The sequence below is a fragment of the Sipha flava genome, unplaced genomic scaffold, assembly GCF_003268045.1.
Source record: "Sipha flava isolate LNK unplaced genomic scaffold, YSA_version1 576_pilon_pilon, whole genome shotgun sequence".
Classification (NCBI taxonomy): Eukaryota; Metazoa; Arthropoda; class Insecta; order Hemiptera; family Aphididae; genus Sipha; species Sipha flava.
Window position 1 is genome coordinate 81,064 of NW_020273556.1, and position 19,596 is coordinate 100,659.

Here is a 19,596-nt window from a genome sequence, read left to right on the forward strand (position 1 = left end):
ATATATATATAATATGTAGGTATTCGTTTAGTGTATACTGTTTGCAGTATAAATTTACGGTGGTTTGTGATCAATTAATACCTATTACAAGTCAATTTTTCTTAAAGCGGGACATTTTTAGGTTCTTTGAGGACAGCGTGACATTTACCTCGAAAGCGGGACTGTTCCGCCAAAAGCGGGACGTATGGTCACGTTACTCATACTGTATCATTATTATAGGTGCAGAGTATCGTATCTACCAGTTCAGTGGTGACGTATCGTGATGTTCACTAGAAAAACAATACATGTGCCTATACTCTGAAATTATCAAATTCTTAATACACATTTTGTTTGTACTTTCTGCCCTCCCTCTTACCCGCATATTTATACTTGTAGCTTTTAGCAGGCTGTATTTGAAGAAGCTCCTTCGTTGTAATATGATTTACAAAGTAACTTAAATTTGTTGATAACTTTCAAAGAAAAAAACATAGTATTGCCTGTCAAGCTATACAAACAGTTTCATTGAAATTATAATAATATTTATTATTTTATTTACAGTCGTAAATATTATAGTTGATAAACAATGTTGTCATTTGAGGGGGGCGCTTGCACCCCTTACTCTTAAAATAGTTTTAATTGGCCTGTGCCTTGCTAAAATAATTTACGATTAAAATTAATTTTATACGATTAAATTATTAATTATTATTATTAATTAATTTTATATGATTTTATATGAATTAATTTATATGATTAAAATATATAATATATATATATATTACATATTATGTACTTTAATTTTTTTATTGACATTTATCAATATTAGTAGCACTATTTAATGATAGACATGATGTTGATTTGGACACCATAGCAATATGTCCGAAAGATTTTCCTATCGCTTCGTAGAAAGTTTAAAAATTATTTCGTTGGCAAACAATCTACCAATTGTAACAGCATCAAATGAAAGGTTTTTTTCGTCACTCAAAAGAGCAAAGTCATATTTACGCACTATCATGAGTGATGAAAGGTTAAACGATCTTATGGTACTTAATGTTGAAAAAAAGAAATTGTAGATGTATTTGCTGAATTTAAAAATCGTCAATATCTATTTACTTCAATTTAAAATATTTATTTTTTTTAAGTGTTTTGATTTTACAAAAGTTATAAGAATAAAAAATAAACGACAATTTATAAATGTAGATATTGAGTAATTTTTTTTATTTAGTACTACATTTCTTCTTTATATGTATCACTTATTGGTTTTTACTTTCAAGGTAATTAATTATTCATTATATTTTAGTTTTTAAATTGATTTTTACTATTCATATTGATATAATGAATTGGTCCATGATATATGGAAGTAAATAGATCCATATGTATATGTGTATATATATATACATAAATAAACGAAAAGCTTTAAGATATGATCTAATTGTAAATTATACAAAAAAAAGTTATAGGCCAGTAATGTATTGATTATTTAAGACAAAAATATTTAAATTATTTAAATAATAATATTAAGAAACATGTTAGAATAAATAGTAATCTTCTTCTTAAGTCCATCTTCCAAAAGCGAAAGTTTGGTGACCCATCAGTTGACGTTGTCAACAATCTCTTTCCAAAGCTCACGGTTTTCTGCTAATCATATGGCCTCTCGTAGGGGATACCCAGTGATGGTTTTGATCTGGTCTATCCAACGCATTAGAATTCTTCCACGGTTTCTTTTCCCTTCTATTTTTCCTTCGATCATCAGCTTCTCCAGGCTCGATCCATCCATATATCCATCCATATCAATCCATATATTAAATAGTAATATTTATATGTAAATAAATCTCTATTTAATTATTATTTATCTGAGTTATAATTTGAGAAAATTTATCATTATATTATATAATGTAAATAATATTATATATTATTTTATCATTATATTTATTTGTATTTTGTCTTTAAATTCTTTTATTGTAATTGTATTTCGTGTGTAGATTATCAGAAAATAACTCTCTACCTTTATCATAAGCTTGCTTACAGAAAGTAGATAAACCAAAATGTACGGATAATAATTGTTTTTATATTGTTTAATAAATGGTTATTTATAAAAAAAATTTAAATCAATATAATAAATATAAACTTATATCTATATTTATATGCCCTATCGAAATTTCAAAATGGCCTGCTTGAAATCTCGCATACTTGAAAAAACTTGAAATATTGTCCTTGTTGGTAAATTATGATTATAGTATCCACACATTTATAGATTCTAATAAAATATAAAATAAGAATCTATAGATCTTTCGGTAGATAGCAAAAATATTATTATCTTACATTTTTACAAACGCATTTATTATTTTATAATTTTGATTATTATTCTTGTAAAAAATCTTTATTTCTAAATTGAAAACTAGTATAGGGTACATAAAAAATCATATAGTTAATTTATATTAAATCTTCATAAAAAATAATTTGCCATTGTCCTTGATTAAATATACATGTTGTATATTTAATCAATGCCACTGTCCAACCCTAAAAAAAAATATACTTAAATCAAGTATTAATTACAAGTATAATTAACAATAAAATATTTAATTAAAATAAAAATTTATAAAAATTTGGTATTTTCATCAACCAGCCCATTTTAAAATTATAATTATTATAAATATTTAAATTATATATGTTGTAGATTAATGTCCGATTGTGTTTGTATATATGTGCGAAGTCTTGGATTCTTGTTATATATTTATTTATAAATGCTTAGAATTCAGACAATGAATACTTACCAATCTAAACCAATTTATAATTATGGAATTTACCTGCATGCAATACATTGCATGAGTATAATGGTTATTATATTTAGTAAGTACACCACTGCTGTTCAATTAACAGCTATCTCGTGTGTCATAATTATTAAAATTTATTCAACAATTAAGCTTTAAACGTTCATAATAGGCCAATACTTCCTATGGATAACAAATTGGTTAAAATTATAAACAAATATAATTATTAGTTTCGCAATTTTAAAAAAATAACAAGAAAAATTTTAATGGTTTCTTTGTTTTTTTTTTTTTTTTTTGTCACAATATTTCTATTCAGGGCCATATTGAGTCTGGTGGCTCCCCTAGCGAATCTCTGTATTTGCCCCTCTCCCTATGGTAAATTTGCAATTTTTTATAAAATAGAGATATATAAAGCATGTATAAAAACATACCTAGTATACAAGGTAATAATTACTAATAAACTTTAATAATTATTTTTATTACTTTAAAATATAAACAATTAATATATTATAAAAACATGTAATTTTTTCAAATAATTTTGTTATACAATTGTGTTAGATGATTTTAAATTTATTTTAATACAATATTACAATGATAATTTTCTTGCTTTTATAAAGGCAAATTTATCAATGACATTATCAAATTAAATTGTTACATAAGTAATGTTGAAATTTGCACCCCTCTTAGAATTGCGCCCCTGGCCCATGCCCTCTTGCCCTTCACAGTTTAGTTTGTTTCTATTTTTAAAACATTTTAAAAATGTTTCATGTAACTTTAGAAACGTCGAAAAAAGTTCATTGTTATTTTAAATAAAAATATGTTATACACTACTGTATTTAATATAAGTACTTCAGAAAAAAATATAATTATTTCGAACATTTATATATACGCAATTAATTTGTCATAATAACAATATATATTTATAATATTATGAAAACCATCATAATTATTTTATATTATTCTATATATTTTTAAAATGTTTATTATTCTTAATATTATAGTTTTACATGAGTATTGATCTATTACTTTGAAAATTCAGCGATGATTTATATGATTATGGTGTGGGAAATTCAATTTTTATAATGATAACTAATTGTATTTTTAAATTAAATAAAAATTCAATAGTTCTATATTTCTACATGTAAATAATTGAAATATAAATCAAGCAATTTTAAATACGTTATCGGTTATCGTATTTTAGTTACTATTCTTTTACTATTTGTATTATTTAAAATTTTTTTGGGAAATTAAATGAATTACCTAGATATGGTTATCAAAGGATATTGCGGCCGAGAAGAATGAGAAGTCTATCACCTGTGAAAACCGTCACTACTATGATATCCAACCCACTAATCAATTAAAATTCAATAGATCTTACCTATTGTAGCAAAAACCTATACGAGGAAGAGGGGAAATCGCCTCTAGTTGCTGATATCCTAGATAAAAAATTAATGTTCCTATAATATGTATAAGTTTAATAACTAATAGCACTGAGGTTATTTATAAACCAACAAAAATAGAATAATTTTAACATCACTAAATATTTTGTCATTCAATAGTTCATTAACTTCTAAGAATCATATGGTGCGCACCTATTTACGTAAAAAGTAGTTGTTGCTATAATATTTCTTTAGTTAATTTTTTTAATTAACCATTATCTACACGTTCATAAAGAGTATCAAAATAAATAAGTATAATTATATATAGGTATATTACTTATAATACTGTAAGTACCATGTAAATTATTGAATTGTATATTTTTATTTTATTAAATATTATTAATTTAATGAGAATCATTAAATAGTATCTGAAAAATAATAAAATATGAATGGAAGCATGTTTTTTATAGGTACAACTATTACAGTTTTAGACATTTACAAATCAATCTTTTTTATAAAAATTACAATCTTTACAAATAAATAAAATATGTACATTTAATTTTAATAATAAAAATAATTCTACAAGACTACAATGTACTATTTAAAATCATTATTAAAGTCTAAAAATATCTTTTATTGTAATTTTAATAATTAAATGAACAACTGTAGATAATAATACATAATGTATATTATTATGTATGCGCATTACGCAATATATCAGAGTTGAAACGTATAATACGGTATACAGTGCCGCGTTAGCTATGTAGTCGCTCAGGAGCAAATAAAAATATGCCGCTCTTAAGAAAATTACAATAAAAAATATAAAATTATATATATAATATAAATAATATGTGTTATAGTTATACATTCGTACAAGAAAAATTATAATTATATATTTTTTATTTTGTGTTGATCCTCAAAAATTTGCAGCCCCGGAGCGATTGCTTCCCTCCCTTGCCCATGTTAAACGCGGCACTGACGGTATAGTATAAAACACGTATTATACGTACGTATAAAACAAGTAATTATATACGTTTTACACAGTATAAAAATAAAATCCCTTATAAACAATTATGAATTTATAATTTAAACACAAAAAAACAAGGAAATAAAAATTATAAATAAACAATTCTGGTGCTATTAATCTATTGTCATTACTTTATCGCGAATGTATTTATAATAAATTCATTGTACTTGTGATATTTGTAACACTTAATATTTTATATTAATAGGTTATAAATAAAAAATTAAAGTAGATAAATAATATAAAATAGTACTAAAATCAATTTGTACTATGTATAATAATTAAAAACCTTACATAATAACTGAAATAGGAATTATTTTTAATTTTTAAGAGTGAATTTCAAAAACAAACCGTATTATACGTCGTTTTATACGTTTTATAGGTATGTTTTATACATGTGATCAGTGGCGCATACATAACTTTTGTATAGGGGGGATGATTTGCAAATAAATCATTATTTTTATTTTATCAATTTTTTTCTTATGTTTCTAACGCCCTCGCACTAAGAACATTATTTTATAACATTTAAAAAAAGGCCTAGGGGGATCTGATATACGCCACTGCGTGTGATATACGTGTAACGTATAAAACGTTTTATACACGTATATTAACAACCATGCAATATACCCAGTCACTTTTAAAATTATTTTTATCACCTCCCTATAAGTTAAAATACACATTTTGATTTTACTTTTTATTTATTAAATAATTTATATTATAATTCAGTTTTAAAATAAAAAAATATTATTTCCTAGTCCGATTTTCATTTTTAAACTAATGTTTATAACATGTACACGATTTTATTAATTTTAATACGTAATCACCAAAAATAAAATCTTCGGTACATTGGCATCCATGAGTAAAGTTTTAGGGAAGGAGGCAAAAAAAAATCGTATATTTTATATCTTAATTTGGATTAAGTAATATTAATTAAATCACAAATTAAAATTAATATTATTTTCAACTGGGGGTAGCCTGTTTTGCCATCCCTCAATTTCTATAATCAGCACCCATGTTTGTTTATTATAAGCGTTCGTTTCATGGGTAATCAAGAATTTAACAGAGATCATAGACGCGAGAGTGCAAATATAACGTATAGTAGTAGTAGGTAGTACTGAAATTGAAAAACACATGTTTACAATTGTAATAATATTGTTTAAAAGCGCATGCGCCTTATCATTACTTAATCTTATCATAGTAATGTTTAGCTCTAATATTTTTGTAGTCTTAAACTGCGATACTTTGTATCAGGTGTTTCATTAGTATATATTTTATTATGCCGCGTTAGTGACTTATGAACCTTGTGTTAGCACTTACGTGGTAGGTATTTTCGTTTCAATCAATTTTAATATATTTCACTAATACAGCGTTTTATGAAAGAGTGTAGATTACAATGAATATATTATAAGTAAAAAAAAAAAAAAACACTTTTGACAAATTAGGCAAAATGGCTGAATGTGAATTACGACAGAGGAAAAAAGAAGACGAAGGTGTTAAGCTAGAGAATAATGAAGAAATAAATGTTGTTGAACAAGAACAGGTTCTAAGAGAAAATAAACCTGAAACAGTAAGATACATATCAACTTATTTGTTCATGTAATGGCAAATTTTCCATATATTTTGCTTCATTTAGATATTTGTATTTAACTATTATGAAAATTTAAAATTAGTAGTTCTAAATATTTTTAGTAGAATGTTTTTAGTGTTTGAATCCAACATTATAGATTCTGTATTGGAATGAAGCGTATTTATTAATTTTACTAATCATTGCATTTACCTAACATCATTTTTTACACTCTAGCTAGATATTTATTTATATCCAAATTAAGTTTTTAACATTAAAAACAATAAAAATATATAACTTTTATAAAATTAATTTTTTGGTGTGAGTACATTATATTTTAATTCTATAACTCAAATCTTATCTACCTTTATTGAATAAGAATTTATAATTGAATAAATTAAAAGTCTATTTAAAATAGTATCATTTTTAATACTTATATGTATATATGGATGTAGCTTTTATAAGTATGTTGAAAAAATTATTTATTAATTCTACAAAAAAATCAATAACACTTACATTTTATAAAATAATATTAACTAAAGTATGAATGGAATTTGAGCGCTGAACACACATAATTATTAGGTTTTCTATTATTATAACACTATATTAAATAACTTACCATTTTACTTACTGTTATCTTACATATTAATCGTATAAATCTAATATTATTATTGATGGACTGTAATAGTGACTACTAAAAGTTCTAAAAAAAAAAAAATTTAAATAATGTAATTAGTCAACACAATACTGTTGTATTGAATATTTTTAACTTGGAATTTATAGAAGTAAAAATATTTTTATAAGTAAAATATTATTATTTGCTTTCGATTTCATTTGTAATTCAAAGATACTTTTAATTCAGTAAATAATTTTTCAGATCAATGATTGTATTCAGTCATGTGTTATGACAAATACTATGCCACCTATGGTTAGACGTTACAGGCCAGTGCATAAGATTTATAGTGCTTATCAAAATTTACGGAAATTAAAAGGTCCTAAACATTGGTATGCAGGTTCAAATTATTTCAATAATCAAGCCTCTTTCAATTTTCGAACAAATAATTATCGTAGGTCTAAAGTAAGTTGTCTGCTCAAATATTTTTTGGGTAGGTCTAGGTTGTGGCATGATGTTCCTGGGAACAATTCTCAAAGTACATGGTGATAGTACAAGTAATCTAAATGCTTTTATGGATTTGGGAAACCTTTTATTAGTATTTTAATGGCTTATGTTATATATGCCGAAGTATCATAATTTTCTGTTTCCTAAAATATTAAATTTCAAATGAATTAACCATACAATGAAATTTATTTTATTAATGAATGAAATTTGATAATATTTTCTTGTACAAGTGACAATAATGCTGCTAATAAAAAATTTATATTGGCTTAAAAATAATAGCATCTTAATTTTAAATTATGATTTGCATGAAAACTAATCTAGTATATTAAAATTATGGTCATAGGTGATTGTAAAGTTGTAAATACTAAGGTAATGCAAGGTGTATTCTCCTGTATTTTAAGATACTGTTGACTTAACATAATATCAGCATACTTTAAATGTCATAATAGTATAATATTTACTAATTAATGTAAAAACCAGTTAAATTGTTTACAACTGCCTACTACTAATTAATTTGACCAAATATATTTTTTTTTCATTATAAATTCATACTATTAAATTTAAATCTATATTGATAATTATCAAATTCCATATAGGTCTGAGTATAATTTACATAAAAAAAAATTTACTGCACACATAAACTTAATTTTATACGTTTTTTTTTTTTTTTACTGAATTATTTATTCATAAAAATTATTTAGGCATCTAATCATGCTATCGCTATTCTATGGCACATTCAACAATATGATCTATTTTATTTATTTTGCTTGCTGCTGTTGGTAAATTTTTACATGAATTATACATGCATTTTTATGATTGAAAATCAGTTTTATTTTTAACATTTTTTAAATATGTATTTATATTTTACAAATATTTTTGTTTAAACATTTTTTTCCACAAGACTATTTTATTATATTCCAAAACATTTACTTTTGTTTACAATATGCATATTTAGAACTAATTATTGAACTAAAATGTGATAAACTCTAATAAGTAAATAAACATGGTATGTATAATACGAGGCATATTCGAAAAGTAAGGGCTGCTCGCTTATATTTCAATATTGACTAAATGTTACACATTTAAATTTGTGCATATCTGTACATGCACTACTTGGATAGCTATTTAAGGTGTTGTTTTGATTCAGTAGTAATTTGCCTATTTATGGGTACAGTAAACAATTTCCGTGGTAATTGTTGCTCTGATACTACATAGTTGCTGAGATTCATTAAGAGTTATACCTAGTTTATGGACCTACTTTAATGAGTGAAAAAAAGGTTGGACAATGATGTCATGATTTCAAAAATAGCCGAACAAATGTTCATGACGAAGAGCAGAGTGGTAGGCCCACCATGCAAACCGATGAAATTGTTTCCCTGGTAGACCAAAAACTACTATCTGATCATTGGTCGACTATTAGTGTCCTGGCTGATGAATTTCCTCATCGTTGATGAGTTTTTACCCAGTGATTGCTTCCTTTTCTTACATTTCAAAAAATGGCTCGGTGGACTACGCTTTGAAAATGACAAGGAATTTAAGAACGCCATTGAAAAGTGGTTCAACTCGCAGGTGATTAGCTTCTATGGAGAGGGGTTAAGGAAGCTGGTGCAGTGGTACAAAGAAATTCTTAGAAGTGAACAGCGATTATGTGAAAAAGTTAAGTAGATTTATAGGAAACTAAATATGCTAATGAAACTTATTTCATATGATTATAATTTTTTTTATGACAAAACAGCCCTTTTCGAATATGCCTCACATTAAAATAATTCTTTGTATTTTAGTAAATTATCAATATTTTATGATTTATGTTTATATTTATTTATTATGTGTTCATATATTTGTAAAGTTTATGTATATTTGATGGTTCATTTTGTTATTCAATATTGGTTTTATTATTAAAAATGTACTTATTATTTATGTATATATCTTTTTGATGCTATAGAAAGAAGATTTTGATTCTGAAGATGATAAAAATATAGATCTGTCAGCAAAAATACCATCTGGAACAAATAAAATGCCATACTTACTAGAAACTTTATTAAGTGGGATATCTGAAAGGTAAGACACTTTTAAAACATTATTACTTTTAGGGTTGTATGGTATTAAGAAATTTGTATTTTTGTAAATAGATGGAGAAATTGGATAATTCGAGGTATATTTGGATGGCTAATGATTGGCCTTTTTTGTCTCTTATGTTATGGAGGACCTCTAGCTTTAATGATAGCTGTAAGTATTACGTAGTATTTTATTTTAGTTATATAATCATAATTACAATAAAAATCAATAGTTTATATCTAAGGCTTCATGTTTGGCCTCATATTTTTTGTTTTAACGATTTATTAAAAAGTGGTCAAGGTTATATGATTTTTTTTTATAGTATATCATATAAAACAATTTATTAAATATTATAAATTAAATTGAAAATATTGTTTGGTAAGATGCAGAAGTTTAGAGAAATATTTTGATTAGATGTTACTTATTATGGGTGTTAGATGAATTATTTGTTTACTTTTAAAAACAATAAATCATCATATTTGAAAAATAATATGTATATAAATAATGTGGTTTGATCAATATTATATCTTTGAACAAATTAAATATATTTTAATAAATAATTAATTGTCATTTTATCAGGTCTATATAATATATAGACCTGAATAATAATAAAATATTATAATTATATAATTATACATGATCATTTTATATTTTAAATATTTTTTTATTCAGTCCTAAAGTATGTTTAAATACTTTCATGTATTTATAAATTGATAACAGGTTTTAGTTGTGCAAGTCAAATGTTTCGAGGAGATCATCAACATTGGTTATTCTGTTTATCGTATTCATGGCTTGCCTTGGTTTCGTTCTTTATCATGGTATTTTTTGATGGCATCTAACTATTTTTTTTATGGTGAAAGCCTTGTGGACATATTTGCTGTGGTTGTTAATAGAACTGTAAGTTATTTTTATTATTGGCATACTTTTTATTACTAATGAATAATAACTAATAATTAATTATTTAATTTAGGAATATTTGAAAATGCTGATAACTTATCACCGATTTGTTTCATTTAGTCTGTATATTGCTGGTCTTGTGTGGTTTGTCTTGTCTTTAGTACGCAAGTATTATATGAAACAATTCTCATTGTTTGCTTGGACTCATGTTTGTCTTTTGATTGTTGTATCTCAAAGCTATTTTATTATTCGGAACATATTTGAAGGACTAATATGGTATGTAAAATATAATCCTACTTACTATTTAGTAATTTGTTGAATTGTGTTATTCAATTATATATAGTCTTATATACATATGTAAGTTGTTAGTGGCAAAGTCTGGTGGTGTTTAGTTGTTAATTGATCCTTATAAATTAAAAAGAAAGTTAATTTTCATTTATGAGAAAATAGTTTAAAATATTTTTCAATTTTTTTTTGTTGGACTGTTTTTTTTATGTCTATTGTTATGTTCTAGTATAATTAAATAATCTAAAATTTTCCTAAATTTTAGAGTTTTGGATTTAAAAATTTTAATTTTTTTATGTCTTCATAAATAAATCTAAAAATTAGTGCCAATGAACAAGACTAATTATCAAAACAATTTCTTATTATTAAATTAATAATTATTTTCTACTAATATACAAATTATAATATTAGCATTATAATGCTATATTTATTATTTTAGATTTTATTGGTTATAGGTTTATTGTACCAGTTTCAATGATCATACTTAATGATATTTGGGCTTATGTTTTTGGATTTTTCTTTGGAAGAACACCGCTGATACAAGTATCGCCTAAAAAAACATGGGAAGGATTTATTGGTGGTGGTGTAGCTACTGTAATTTGTGGTATTGTGGTAAGTTTTTAGTTTTATTTGTATTATTAAAATATTTCTTTACATTTCTTAAATAATATAAAAATGAATAATCATTAAGTTTTCATTGTTTAAAAAAATATTTTGAATGATTTAAATGTACCATACTTATATTATTGTAACAGTTTTTATAGACATAAATAAATTACTAGAATTATTAAAACTTTTTTACAGATATCATATTTCTTGTGTCAATATCCATACTTTGTTTGTCCAGTGGAGTATAGTGAAAAGTTTGGTAAAATGATAATTGACTGTGAACCATCACCATTATATACTCTTCATGAATATGTTTTACCAGATTTCATGGCACATGCTATGAATTTAGTATGTATTAAATAATTATTTTTAATTGCTATAAAATTAATAACTAATATGTATAGGTTATGGGTTAAATATTAAATTTGGTTTGAATTTACTCATCTGAAATGTATATAATTTTGGCAATTAAATTTATAGTTTTCTTATTATATATATATTACCCTGTAAATCATAGAAAACTAATAAATAATAAAATAATATTTTTTTTTATCATTTAGTGTATATTGTAGGAGTTTTATGATTGGATAGCTTCTTTATTTAGGTGTTCAAGACAAATCTGCTTTAAATGTATTATAGTTAATGCTATTTGTACTAAATTTTGTATACCATAGTTGGCTATTCTAATAAAAAAAAATATGTTTGAAATATAATGAGTAATATTAAATTCAAAATAATAACTAATACTGTACTGAGCTTGTATTTATTGAATAACAAAAATAATATCAAAATAAAAATATATATTTAATATTTATGCTTATTTTTATTATTTTAGTTTGGAGCCTCAAACAAAATCACAATATATCCTTTTATGATTCATGCTTTTTGGATGTCTTTGTTCAGTTCTATTATTGGACCCTTTGGAGGATTTTTTGCTAGTGGATTTAAACGTGCATTTAAAATAAAGGTTATTAATTTAAAAAAAATTATTTTATTTTTTTCTACTAATAAATGTATTAATTTCATATTAGGACTTCGGTGACGTGATCCCAGGACATGGAGGAATTATGGATCGTTTTGACTGTCAATATCTTATGGCAACATTTGTTAATGTTTATATTTACAGTTTTGTAAGCACACCTACTTTACAAAAAACTGTTCAACAGGTAATTAATTAAATTTAGTAATTTTAGTGATAAAATATTTATTTTCTAACAATTCAATTTGTAGGTATTTACTTTACGGCCCGAAGAACAGTTGCAATTATTTTATGTTTTGAAAGGATCATTGGAAAATCGAGGTATACTCAATGTACAATAATTTGGATATTCAGTAGTCATCTATTACATTCCTACTTTCAAATATGATATAAATATTTAAACCATTGTTTTAGAGAGTTATGTTTAATTTTTCTTGTTTATGACTTGTACTTATGATATTCATTAGCCTTTTTTTTTAAATATTTTATCAAACTGACTTCTCTGCTCGAATTGCAGATTCCTTTGTGTAAAAATTAGTACAATTATGTTATTTAATTTGTTGGTTTAAGTTTGTTTGGTTGTTGTAATTGTTTTATTTAATCTTTTTAATTTTAATATATTTATTTATTTATATGATTGTTGTATAACACAGGATATCACAATTTCTATAAATCAGTCATTTGAATAATCTATAACTGCATGTTCTTTTTTTTATATGATTGATGAGTTCTTTATTCAATCCATATGACTTATTTCAAAGTAACTGATGAACTTAAAATTAAAGTAAAGGTATTTTCATAATTCTTTACCAGTTGTATAGATTTGTTTTAATTTTACTATTTTGTTAATTTTTTTTTTGTTAACGTTTTATTAATTTTTGTTAATTGTATTATAAAAAATATTGTATAAATATACATATTTAATATATATATATATATATATATATATATTTAATATACATATAATTTATACTTTATATTTAAACAGGGCGTGTGTCACAATTAAAATAATTTTAATAAAATTTACATAAAAATGTTTTCATAACAATAATTAGATAAAAAATAATGTCATGAAATGTTTAGTGCATTGTATTATAATATTAATTTTTTAATTTATTAATTAATGAAATTATTATTACTATCAGTATAATATACTATATTTTTTCTTAGTTAAAAAAATATTGTTGTAAAACAACGCTATTAGTATTGGTAAATTTAATATATAATGTGTGAATCTTGTTCTTTATATAATAAAGACATTTAATTATTCCTTCATCAATATTTTCTTATATTTATATGATTTAGAAATATTTAATCATAATAAAAAATCACTTTGTTGTTATTTTTAGAATATAAATATTCATATTATCATATTATCTTATGATTAATATTCTAAAAATAAAAATACAATTATTGTATTTTTATTTTTTGTTTTGGTGTTATAGTTGCTATGGAGTTCAAACATTAATATATACATATATAACATATTAGTTTATGAGCCAACCTACTGAATTACACCATGCTATATCATTCGTATACCTATGTGTATTCATTTTTGTGTTACATTATATATTAAGTATATTATCATATAGTTTAGTTCTAGAAGATGGAGAATGAAATAGTTGTGCAGGATCTTGAACTGCAATCGTTGATTGGATTTGATGGTAATCCTTTGAATGGCCTTATACTGCATCCAGATGGTGTTCATTTAGTTTATCCATTAGGGACAAACATCACCGCTTATAATTGGTCCACGAAAGTGCAACGATTCTTTGAAGGGCATACCAACGTCATATCGGCGGTGACCGTATCAAAAACCGGCAAGTACGTCGGTTCCGGCCAAGTAAATTATATGGGATTTCGATCTCCGATAATCATATGGGACTTCAAAACCGGTCAGATTATCACGAAATACGAGTCGCACAAAGTGCGTGTCGAGTCCGTCGCCTTCTCTTGCTGCGAAAACTTCCTTACATCCTTGGGTGGTCTAGACGACGGTTCTGTGATCGTTTATGACATTGAAAAGAAAGAAGTTCTGTGCGGTTCGTCGTCGGTGAAGTCGACCGCCGGCTACACAACGGTGCTCAAGCCCGTGCATTTGCGCGGTGAGTGTTTCATAGTAGCGGGCGACAACATACTGAGACTGTGGACGTTAAACAAAGAGCAGAGGAACATCCAAGGACTCGATGCGTCGTTCGCGAAGATCAAACGGAAAATTCTGTGCACCGAGATCGACCACATGGACGAGTACGCCTATTGCGGTACCAGCACCGGAGATGTAATGAAAATCAAATTGAACTTCTCGCCCGACACCGCGGTCGTGACGCCATCCAACTCGCCGACGTTGGTCGGTTGTTTTGCCAAGCACCCGACCGGCAAGAGACGCAGTTCCGCAGTCACCGTGGAACTGTACAGCAAGGGCATTACTTCGTTGTACCTGATCCCGGACGGTACCATGATCGTGGGCTCAGGGGACGGTGTCGTAGAACTAGTGAAGCAAAAACTTCGGTCTGGCAACACGAAGAACAGGTGCAAGGTCCAGACCCGATTGGCAACGCCCACGCACCCGTTGTTGGTGGCCTTGAAGTCGGCCAACGTGGACTCGTCCGTGACCAGCGTGCAGCTGATGAAGAACGTCATATTGGTGGGCACCAACAACTGCGAGCTATTCACGATTCGGTCTGAAGACTTCGAAGTCACCTGCCTGTTCACGTGTCACACTTCGGTGGTATACGATTTGGCGTTCCCGCACAACTACAGCAAGGTGTTCGCCACGGCCAGCAAGAACGACGTGCGCGTCTGGTCAGTGGACACGCTGCAGGAGCTGCTCCGGATCACCGTGTGGAACTTCACGTGCTCCGGTGTGCTGTTCTCGTTCGACGGTTCGCAGATCGTTACCTCCTGGAATGACGGCAACATCAGGATATTTACACCGGAAACCGGGCGTTTGCTGTACGCCATTAACAACTGTCATAATAAGGGCGTGTCGGCCATTGCCATGTCCAAGGACGGTAAGAAGTTGTTGAGCGGTGGTGGCGAAGGTCAGGTCCGCGTCTGGCAGGTAGACCAAATGAACGGTACGCTGCAAGCCGTGCTCAAGGAGCACAAGGGCCCGGTAAGCTCGATCGACGTGCACCAGCTGGGCCACGAAGCTATCACGGCTAGTGCAGATGGCACATGCGTGGTGTGGGACATTGTCCGGTTCACACGGCTGTCGATCATGTTCTCGTCGACAATATTCACCAGTGCCAAATATCATCCCAACGGTGCCCAACTGCTCACGTGTGGCACCAACAGGTATATCGGATTCTGGGAGGCGCTCGACGGTTCGCTAATTCGTGAGATCGAAGGGTCTTCGGCGTCCGCGTTAAATTCATTAGATGTCACACCTAATGGTTTGTATATATTAAATCATATGTGTCCATTTATTATTACTATATAATTACGTATGATGTGCCAGAGGTTTTGGAAAGGCGAAAGACGTTTTGGGTGTACCCAGTACCCAGTGATATAGTACTAAAAAAAAAAATTGAATATACGCTAATTGTAAGAGAAAAAGGTGAGTGGGGTTAATTCCTGCCCTCCCCCCATCAAATTTTTTTGTCAATGAGCAATAAGATTAGCTCACAAAATTAAAATCCTAATTTAAAATCAATGAAATACAATTTAAGATTATTGTTGCGTCTTGCAGCAGGGTATTTCCATTCATAAAATTTATAATAGATGAGTAAAACGTACAAATAACCGTTCCTAATAAACATGATAACGAGGAAATATGTTTGGTGTTTTTGATCTTTGTATAAAAAATATCAAAATTCGTAAATACTGTTTATAGCTCTAAAAGTGTACAGTATAGCTAGTATATCCTGCTGTATCACTAATTATAGAGTACGGATACGCATCCAAGGTTTATCTATAAACCTTGATACGCATTAATGATGGGCTAAAGTGACTAATAACTACCGACTTAGTCGGTAGTATCAAATGACTAATTTAGTTACTCGAACATTTTTTATTATTCGACTAGTTATTATTATTCTTTGACTAATTTTTATTATTTGACAAGTTATTATTATTCGACTTATTTTTATTATTTGACTAATTATTATTATTCGATTTATTTTTATTATTTGATTAATTATTATATTTGACTTATATTATTATTATTTTACTTATTTTTAATTTTTATAATTTTTATTCAACTCGTTTTTATTGGACTGATTGAAAGCTTTTAGCAGAATTATTTTATTCAACATAATAATATAACAAAAAACTTAAAAAACTTAAACATTACTTCAGAGCAATATAAATTAATATAAATTAAAATTTACAAATTTACAACTGTTTTAAATGAATTTTGGGTATTAAATATATTTTATATTTGTAATGTATGACGTAGTGTTATTATCGGTATTTTTGTTTTAAAAAGAAAAAAAATTACCTCTTATCAATACCTTTATTGGTAGGTGTACCTAGGGGTTGTGGGCGGTGATGCATTAGGTATATATGTCTGTGCGTATTTATTAATCAGCTTTGTGCGTTTTCTCAGGAAAGTACATCGTGACCGGGAGTTCGGATCAGATGGTAAAGGTTTGGCTGTACAACGAGGGGGTGCCCACACACGTCGGCGTCGGGCACGCGGGCGTCGTGACCAACGTGAAGGTGAGCCCGGACGGCCGGTTCGTGGTAAGCACGAGCGCTGACGGCGGCATATTCTTGTGGCGTTTCCCGCACGCCGCCGACATCGCGCCGCCCGGCAGCCGGTGCAGCGTGAACAGCGGCGGCTGCAGCAGCAGCGCTAGCGGCAGTCCGCGCGAACAGCAGGTGGACCGCTCGAGGGAGCTGTCGTTGAAGAAGACGTTACCTGCCCGGAAGGAGAACATCAAGGTCATATCCAAGGCGCAAAAGGTCAGGGCGTCTGACGGGCCAACCGCGGGCCGTGCAACGTCGTCTGTCGACGGGAACGTGAACTCCACGACGGCAACGGACCGCGGTTCGATTAAGTGCTTGTGCCGGCGTGAATCAACGTGTACTTGCTGCGCCGACGCATCCGGCAACACAGACCGGAAGAGCACGTCGTCCGTCCAATAACAGTGTGACCTTAACTCATAGCATTTCCTCCGTTGGTTTTTATTCCCTTGTTTACCTATATTTTTGAACATTTTCAGCAACATGTTGCTGAAAATGTTCGAAAATATAGTTATAAAAGTAATCAAATATAATCAAATATATGTTATATTATAACAGTTGGCCGACTAGAAGAGTTGACAGTGGTAGGTAGGGCCGAACTTAAATTATCGTTTCGGGGGTGTTGAACACCTGAAACTACCCCCTCAGCCAGTGGTGGACTGGGCCGAAAGGCGAGGGGGTGAACGCCCCTGGGTTGGTATGATTGCTGGCTCTCACAGGTATATTTGGCCCATATGTAGAACTGTGTAGTGATTAATTTATCAGCAAATTGTGCAATTTTCAAAACTGTAGCTTAGTTTGCTCAATGCGACGTAGAGTAACACCAATACACCATAGAACAACAATTATCTATGCAGCTGCAGTGATGGTTGATAGAGTAATTTAAAATACACTGTGTTTAGATACCTGGGCGCCCGGGTGGATAGAGCGTACACGGACTGTCCGTGTATATATTCGATACCCGAATAGTTAACGCGCCGGTCGGGGGCAGTTGTCACGTCAGTGATGTTATGCTAGCGGCACTTGTCGCTACGCTCCTCGGCGCCTTCGCTCCGCTCCGCTGATCGTAAATATCCCTCGACTTGCTATGCAACACCACCCCAAGTAGGTTACAGGGTAATTACTAAGTTACTAACTGTTGTATCAGTTATCAATCACCATGAAAATAATTAAAAAAATGCAAAATAAAATTTCAGCAGTTGAAACCGATACCTGTCGCTATGTATGGCTTTCAATACCTTTAGACTACGAGTTCACATACAATAATCTCATAATATTGTTCATACATTAATTTAGCTAGAAATAAGGAAAAGGTATTCAAATGGTGTTAATAGTAGCTACGGGTTTTTTTTTTTTTTTTTGTAGCGACTACGATAAATGCATGATTCAGTTGACCATCAAGGACACAAAGAATTTTTTAAAGTTTTTTAGTTTTGTGTATCAAATGAAAAGATGGTGATTGGACATTGTTATAAATAAACTTATGCTGTATAATGATATTCATGGAATTTTTGGGCCTCTTCATAGGATCGCCCGGGCCGATTTCTTACCCCAGTCCGATCCTGCCCTCAGCACACCCCTAGTGGTTATTACCTACATTGCGAAAACTCAAAACGATGACGAGACAGATGTTTATTTTATCATAGTTATATTTAATTCTACGGTTTAAATACCTAATTGGTATATAGATTCTTCACAATAGAAATTGTGTTGTTATGTATTCGACAGAGCACATTACTAGTAAATTATAGAACAAATTTGAACGGCGAAATGTGAACAAAATTATATATTAACTTAACAATTAAGATTACCATTTTATTGTCAATTTTTTTTTTTTTAAATCATTATTTTTGATATTTAGTATTAGTTTTACTATAAATAAATTATTTAAAATATTGTAAAAAATATTATTGTGTAAATAATTGTGGTATAAATGATCAAAAAGATTCTAAATACATTTGAGAAAATATTCAAGTACAAAATGAATGCTCAATATATTTTTATATATACTAAAATACATCTTACTTTATTGTCATTCAGTGCCGCAATTATGAATTCTAAGACTTGTGTGCAATGATTTATTTTGAGGCCCCAAATTAATATTACATTTTTTTTACTTGGTTTTTGTATTACTACAGCAATTACTAGGTATTTTAGTATTATAACTTTAATCATAGGCGTGTGCATACCTCTTTTTCAAAATTTTAGAAAGAAGGCTCAATGTACAGAGTATGCAAAAGGCTGCCAC

The 19,596-nt window shown here is 28.7% G+C and overlaps 2 protein-coding genes across 4 annotated transcripts; both read left to right on the forward strand.

The window, feature by feature from the left end:
* The first annotated feature begins 6,348 nt into the window (after window positions 1-6,348).
* Window positions 6,349-13,225, forward strand: LOC112691223 (phosphatidate cytidylyltransferase, photoreceptor-specific). Of its 3 annotated transcripts, none has more exons than XM_025565377.1 (12): window positions 6,349-6,470; window positions 6,593-6,717; window positions 7,592-7,792; window positions 9,777-9,892; window positions 9,964-10,060; window positions 10,610-10,786; window positions 10,860-11,062; window positions 11,527-11,683; window positions 11,876-12,028; window positions 12,516-12,647; window positions 12,712-12,846; window positions 12,911-13,225. In XM_025565377.1, the coding sequence occupies exons 2-12, from the start codon at window positions 6,598-6,600 to the stop codon at window positions 12,998-13,000; spliced, it is 1,581 nt and encodes a 526-aa protein (XP_025421162.1). In that variant the 5' UTR covers window positions 6,349-6,470; window positions 6,593-6,597; the 3' UTR covers window positions 13,001-13,225. The 3 variants fall into 3 exon arrangements, with proteins under 3 accessions (XP_025421162.1, XP_025421161.1, XP_025421163.1); XM_025565376.1 differs by having other exon boundaries at window positions 6,531-6,717; window positions 12,911-13,222; XM_025565378.1 differs by lacking the exon at window positions 7,592-7,792 and having other exon boundaries at window positions 6,352-6,717; window positions 12,911-13,217.
* An 888-nt stretch (window positions 13,226-14,113) lies between these two features.
* On the forward strand, window positions 14,114-19,153 carry LOC112691228 (cilia- and flagella-associated protein 52-like). Its single transcript, XM_025565382.1, has 2 exons — window positions 14,114-16,054; window positions 17,209-19,153. Exons 1-2 carry the CDS (start codon window positions 14,266-14,268, stop codon window positions 17,748-17,750), a joined length of 2,331 nt encoding a protein of 776 aa, XP_025421167.1. The 5' UTR covers window positions 14,114-14,265; the 3' UTR covers window positions 17,751-19,153.
* Window positions 19,154-19,596: the final 443 nt, after the last annotated feature.

Excerpts from the sequence above, each read along its gene's own strand:
- LOC112691223 (XM_025565377.1), top strand. The coding sequence starts at position 6,598 with ATGGCTGAATGTGAATTACGACAGAGGAAAAAAGAAGACGAAGGTGTT. Across the intron at positions 9,893-9,963 it reads TTAAGTGGGATATCTGAAAG|ATGGAGAAATTGGATAATTC; the intron begins GTAAGACACTTT and ends TTTTGTAAATAG. Across the intron at positions 12,847-12,910 it reads TACAAAAAACTGTTCAACAG|GTATTTACTTTACGGCCCGA; the intron begins GTAATTAATTAA and ends TTCAATTTGTAG.
- LOC112691228 (XM_025565382.1), top strand. The coding sequence starts at position 14,266 with ATGGAGAATGAAATAGTTGTGCAGGATCTTGAACTGCAATCGTTGATT. Across the intron at positions 16,055-17,208 it reads ATTAGATGTCACACCTAATG|GAAAGTACATCGTGACCGGG; the intron begins GTTTGTATATAT and ends GCGTTTTCTCAG.